Source organism: Aphis gossypii, chromosome X, assembly GCF_020184175.1.
Source record: "Aphis gossypii isolate Hap1 chromosome X, ASM2018417v2, whole genome shotgun sequence".
NCBI classification, from domain to species: domain Eukaryota; kingdom Metazoa; phylum Arthropoda; class Insecta; order Hemiptera; family Aphididae; genus Aphis; species Aphis gossypii.
In genome coordinates this window covers 21,725,478-21,731,381 of record NC_065533.1, presented here as the reverse complement: position 1 = coordinate 21,731,381, position 5,904 = coordinate 21,725,478, and the positions used below count along the sequence as shown (strand labels likewise).

Sequence of the window (5,904 nt, the reverse complement as noted above, 5' to 3'; positions counted from 1 at the left end):
GCTGGTAATAAATTCTAATACACAATTAATAATAATATCATTATAAGATGCACTAGATGTTGTATTAGTTGTACTAGATGTTGTATTAGTTGCACTAGATGTTATATTAGTTTCACTACAAATATGATTTGATTCATGCTCGAATGAAGATTTATTATTTAAATTATTAGTAAATTCTAACAATGGAGTATCCAAATTAATTGTTTCAGTATTCTGGGAATGAACTACCATTAAGTGCTTTCTGAATTTTTCAGATCCTTGAAAATCCCTCACACATTCTCCTTGGTTACATGTGTATATTGAGTTAACATTAAAGTTATGATAGACTTTCAAATGCAAAATAAGCTGATTAATCGACGAACATCTTAAATTACATAATGAACAGCAATACATTTTTACTTTTACTTTTTATTAATTTAAATATCAAAGTACAATAAAAATGAGATTTAAAGTAAATATATTTCTGTTATTCTTAATACAGTATTTTATATTAATGTTAATTAATACAGTTAAGTTTAAAATTAATTAAAAAATGAAAATGTTTTTATTTTCTACAATGATTTTAGTTTATTAATAACTGAAGTTGTCATTGCAGTTGATCTATCATACGCAGTTACAAGTTTAAACAACTCTTGTTGAATTACTATCCAAGGATCATAACACTCCTTGGGATACGAACAATTGAAAACAAAATAAGACTTAAAACAAACCTCAAATGCTTTAACAGGACAACCAAATGACCATAACTTCTCGTTTACCCTAATATAACAAGTATCGATTGAGTTATAATCTTTACCAACAATAATTATATAAGGTTGAATAGTGGCTCCTTGTTGACTGTACTTTGAACGCCTTTTCTCAATGTCTTCTTGAAGTCCAATGAGATTCTATTCAAATTTAAAGGTATTATTAGAATAAATTAGTGTCAAATTGTATAGAACAACTATACTAACTGTGCAATAATAAGAAAACGCTGAAGCAGATTCCAATAAAGATGGCTTCCAAGATTTATTTTGTCCGTTTTGGGTTATATTGCAAATAAGAGTTTTGGTTGGAATTAAATAGGGAAGCAAAAGTAATTTCAAAGCATGAGTTGTTTTTACATCTAAAAAACAAATAAAAATTAAAGTAATTTAATAAAACATAGTTTGGTTAATAATAATAAATATAATAATAAAACTTAAAAAATATGTATGTGAAACTAGAGTATGCTGGTATTTGTATATATTTTATATAGAAGTAACCCTCTACAGTAATACTTATATTTTATTACTTCAGATAAGAAATGTTTAGAAAATATAAAATTAGAAATTTGAGCTGAACTTGAAAAAACTAGTTGTAGTTTAGTAAAAAATAAATTGTTATACATACTTCCATTTAATTCAGCCAAATCTAGTACTGATAAAAGATTTAAAGCATATTTGTCTTTAATAGAACTTCTTCTAATTTTTAAGAGCTTAGTAGTAAATATATCCCAACTATTCAAAAAACAATTCCAATCCTTAAATTGTTCATGTGAGTCTGAGTAACATAATTCAAAGTCTTTAATAATCTGGAATAAAAATTAATTTCTTTTTATATTTATTATAAAAGTTTCTTAGTCTATATTATTTTTACCTTTTTTATTAAAGTAAATAAAAATGCAAAGAACATACCAATTCAAATCCTCTTGGACCTTGAAGAACTGGCCACGATTTAAAAATGTCTGTTAAACATTGACTACTAGGATTCAGAATTTCATTTTTTCTTAATTCTAATGTATATTGCCACTTACATAAAACATCTTCAAAACTAGCTGTTAATCCATCATTTGCTAACCATTGCTTGGCAGCATGTATATCTTCTATAAATTAAAAAAGTAATTTAATAGTAATTCAATAATAATTTTACCAACAAATTTAAATTTTACATAAATATTATGTGCATTTTATTTATTTTTTGTAAAACTATTACAAGCCTATTAAATCAGTTTACTACAAAAATTTTTACCAGAAAATGAAATTGTCTGTTCTGTTGCCAAAATTTTGGAATTTTTTTTTACAGTACTTAAGACACCAACTGATCGTAAACGTCTAGCCACATTTTTCCATCGTTCTATCAATTTTCCTTTGGCATGTGCTTGATGCAGACCTTCTGTTTTAGCAGGTATAAAGTAAACGCTCTAAAAATAATATTGTAAATATTATACTTTACTAAGAATTAATTAAAAATAATGATACATAACATTTATAAATTTGTAATGTGAAAAGTATTTTAATATTATAGTATTCATACTTTTTGCTCCTTAGGAAATACTTCTACAATTAAATCGGCAATTTTTCTAAAAAATAGATCAGTGCCTCTGTAAAATAAACAATACAACTTATTATTATCAATCTTATACCTACCTATATTGTGTTCAAATGTCTTTTTATTCTGCAACTACAGTAAATAATCATAGCCCATAGGTGTGTGCAGACTTAAGTTTTGGATTCAGTTCATGTTTAAATCTTGTATTCTTGTAAAATTAAACATTTTTAAATATGTGACTTTCAAATTAGTTTACTTGATAGTTTTTTATTCTGAGTAAATAAAAAGTTATTAAACAATATTCTACATTTAATGATTAATACATACCATACTTAATTTTGCATTATCACAACATATTTAATTTAAATATATTACCTAAGTATTATATTCGTATAAAGTACCTATGCTACCAATTTGATGAAACCAGTGTTTCTATGTACCTACAGAAATTAACTCTTTTATAGTTTTAACTATTAAAATCAAATAGAATCTAATGTTGTTCTGATTTTATTATTAGCAAAAAGATTTAACATTAAATTACACCATTTACTTCCCACATGCACCTATGGAAACTATATTATAGGTAATATAAACTTTAACTATTTTAATAGGATAAAAAACTAATAATTATGAAAAATATTCTTACTTGCTATTGTCTTGAAACAGATGGTTTATCAAAAGTTGTGTGAGTAAATTCTGCGAATCATCAGATAAGGACCCATCATTTCGTTTAGCATCAGCTAAAATATATCTACCGTCATTGGTTGTGTGTATTAAATCTAATAATGTCTATAAAGAAAATTTAGTCCTTAAAATATGTTAAGTACTTGTGTATTTAAATAGCGTGTAAATAGTTTGTTTATAAATAAGCATAGGAAAGTTATTTAAAATGTTAAATTACCTAATTAAGTTAATAAAATAATAGTAAAAATTAGCTTATAGTATTTTATTTATGTTACATTTATATGTTTTGATAAACCCTAAATATATCTAGGTAAGATTTTATTTAAATGAAATTCTACCTACCTATTTCAAATTGATTGAATTAAAAATCTATAACCTATATGAATTTAAAATATTTAAATAATTAACTTACTTCAATCGTCCATTCCATTGGTTTATAATTACCATATTTCTTATGTTCCAATGGCGATGGTCTTGAACTGTTCTTAGACGTTGATGCAGCCGTTATAGATGTAGATGGGATAGTATAATAATTATTTGAAATATCTTGGACTTCAGTACTTTCAAAATGTTCATCAACAAACTCCTGTGCTACTGCAGTTGTCTGTGATGCGAATGAATTCGGATATAAAAACTATAATATTACAGAAAAAGAAATATTCGAACGCAAAATAAAATTACACTTTAATAATTGAACTCTTTAAAAATAGGTACACAGTTAATTTAACACGTACTTTATCTTGAAACAAATCCATGTTCGTAGTGATGGCTGATGCATAAATGTATACAAAATAACTGTGCACATTTATCATAAACGTAAACGATTTATGTATGTGGTTGCAAGTATCGCAAGACGCAAAGATGAAAATGAATTAAAATTTGAAATAACATTGTCAAATTGGTCATCGACGGACGGTGATCGGTTACGTAATACGTATGAAATAGCACATTAAACGTAATAAAACTATTAATACAACCAAATAAAAGATAAGTCACAGACACACATGAACGTTGAACAATGATATACAAACGCAGTTATCAATATCTTGGAAAATTGGGCGACACGGACACGGCGACGGGAAGTCTGAGCTAATTTTAGATATCCAGTAAATTTTACTCCTTTTTATTCGCACATTGTTTCTAATTATAATGGAGTTGATTTAACATCATACTATTTATCAAATCCGCTCTCCGTAGAATATATTATGTTGGTCAAAATTACATTTATGACTGTTGATTCGACCCAGAATTATTGTTTAATTAATAATATTAAAATGTCATATTAATATATATTTTAATTATTTTAAGTTAAATTTTACATAAATTTAAGCATAACGTTTATTTAAAATAATATAAGTTATGAATAATTTTAAACTTTTGTGTTGTTACTCTAAGTAACTCAATTTAATACGTCATTGTCGTCAAATGTACTACAAATATCTCTTAATATAACTTATTTATATTCAACTACTTGATTATTGTTAAATCAACACCAATATTTCTATGTGTGTACCTATTATAATATAATAGGTTTGACATATTATGTCAAATACAGTAAATACTGCAATACAGCTATACCTGCATCCAGCTATATCTGCAGATAGATGAGAGTTATTTCTGTAGTCTCGTGCTGTTCTATGAAAATGTACCTACACAATATAATAATACTATCAATAAGTTAAAACATGCAGTACTGTCAAAGCAAAGAAATTTTACTTATTCACATGATTATATGGTTGTAATGCGTTATGTGACTATTTATAGGTAATTACTAATTGATATAAATTCTAAAATACTATTACTACTGTAATACCTAAGAAACAGATTGATAAATATAAAAAAAAATTGTATGCAAGTAATATAATATAATATGGCTCGTAAATAGAAACACTATAATTTCTGTCTTGGAAAAATGCAGATCAAAAATAATTATTACTTCTCACCCTTGCCATATTATATAGGTACCTACTATTAAAAACTAAGTATATTGTACATTTTGAATTTTTTTTTTTTTATATTTAAAAATAATTTAGTAGTAAAAGTTCAAAATGATTAAAGAATGTTTTATTTTAATAATTAAATTGTTTAATTAATAAAAATAATATGCATACCTAAAAATTAAGGTAATTTTGTTAATGTATACATTATACCTATATTTTATATTTTTGAAAATTTGAACTTTTAAATATTATACTACATTTTTCAAAAAAAAAATAATAATTTGATAATTTTACAGAGGATTTATGTTTTTAAAATCTATAAGGAACCAAAAAACCAAGAATATAAATTTTAAGCTATAAAATAAAAATGAGAAATCATAATAATCAACGTAATTTACAATACTTAAAATTTATATAATAGGTATTGAATTTATTTGTAATTGAATGTATCCACTCACTAAGAAGCACTTACTCTGGCGGAACCCTTTATATGGATCCACGGGGCTCAATTTAAGACCCATTGTACTATTAATGAATCATTGTCTAAAGCTTATAAGAAAATGTATAAATTTTAATTTGCAACTGGTTGGCAGCACATGATGTTCATAAAATTTAAGCTACATTAGATTATTATGCTCCTACAATAAAATGTAAAATAAATAACAATATATTATAATAATAAATGTATAATATATATAATATATATGTCATATTGGTACACCAAAATCTATCTACGTAATAAATATTAATACTTAATATTATATTATACTATTGTGTAGCCGTATAAGATAATAATTTAATTTGAAATTCCGGAAATCTAATCGTGATTTATTATGTACTTACTTAATTTCTTTACATATCAGCGGGTTTTTGAGCGTGTTTATTGCTGATAAACATAAAACTCCGATAAAGTATACCATTCTGTTGTGCACATATTGTATTAATGTATTATATGTTGGTATAAACAATGTAGGTACACGGTACAATAGTT

At 24.9% G+C, this 5,904-nt stretch overlaps 1 protein-coding gene across 2 annotated transcripts; it reads right to left on the bottom strand.

Annotated features, from left to right (window-relative positions):
- Positions 1-468: 468 nt before the first annotated feature.
- LOC126551885 (uncharacterized) lies at positions 469-4,185 on the bottom strand. Of its 2 annotated transcripts, none has more exons than XM_050206265.1 (9): positions 3,708-4,185; positions 3,386-3,607; positions 2,936-3,078; positions 2,275-2,341; positions 1,990-2,161; positions 1,656-1,843; positions 1,372-1,552; positions 954-1,105; positions 469-887 (listed from the first exon to the last, which is right to left on the bottom strand). In XM_050206265.1, exons 1-9 carry the CDS (start codon positions 3,783-3,785, stop codon positions 552-554), a joined length of 1,539 nt encoding a protein of 512 aa, XP_050062222.1. In that variant the 5' UTR covers positions 3,786-4,185; the 3' UTR covers positions 469-551. The 2 variants fall into 2 exon arrangements, with proteins under 2 accessions (XP_050062222.1, XP_050062223.1); XM_050206266.1 differs by having other exon boundaries at positions 3,386-3,577.
- Between the last annotated feature and the right edge of the window lie 1,719 nt (positions 4,186-5,904).

Excerpts from the sequence above, each read along its gene's own strand:
- LOC126551885 (XM_050206265.1), bottom strand. The coding sequence starts at position 3,785 with ATGATAAATGTGCACAGTTATTTTGTATACATTTATGCATCAGCCATC. Across the intron at positions 2,342-2,935 it reads CTGTTTCAAGACAATAGCAA|AGGCACTGATCTATTTTTTA; the intron begins GTAAGAATATTT and ends TTTATTTTACAG. Across the intron at positions 888-953 it reads CGTTTTCTTATTATTGCACA|AATCTCATTGGACTTCAAGA; the intron begins GTTAGTATAGTT and ends AAATTTGAATAG.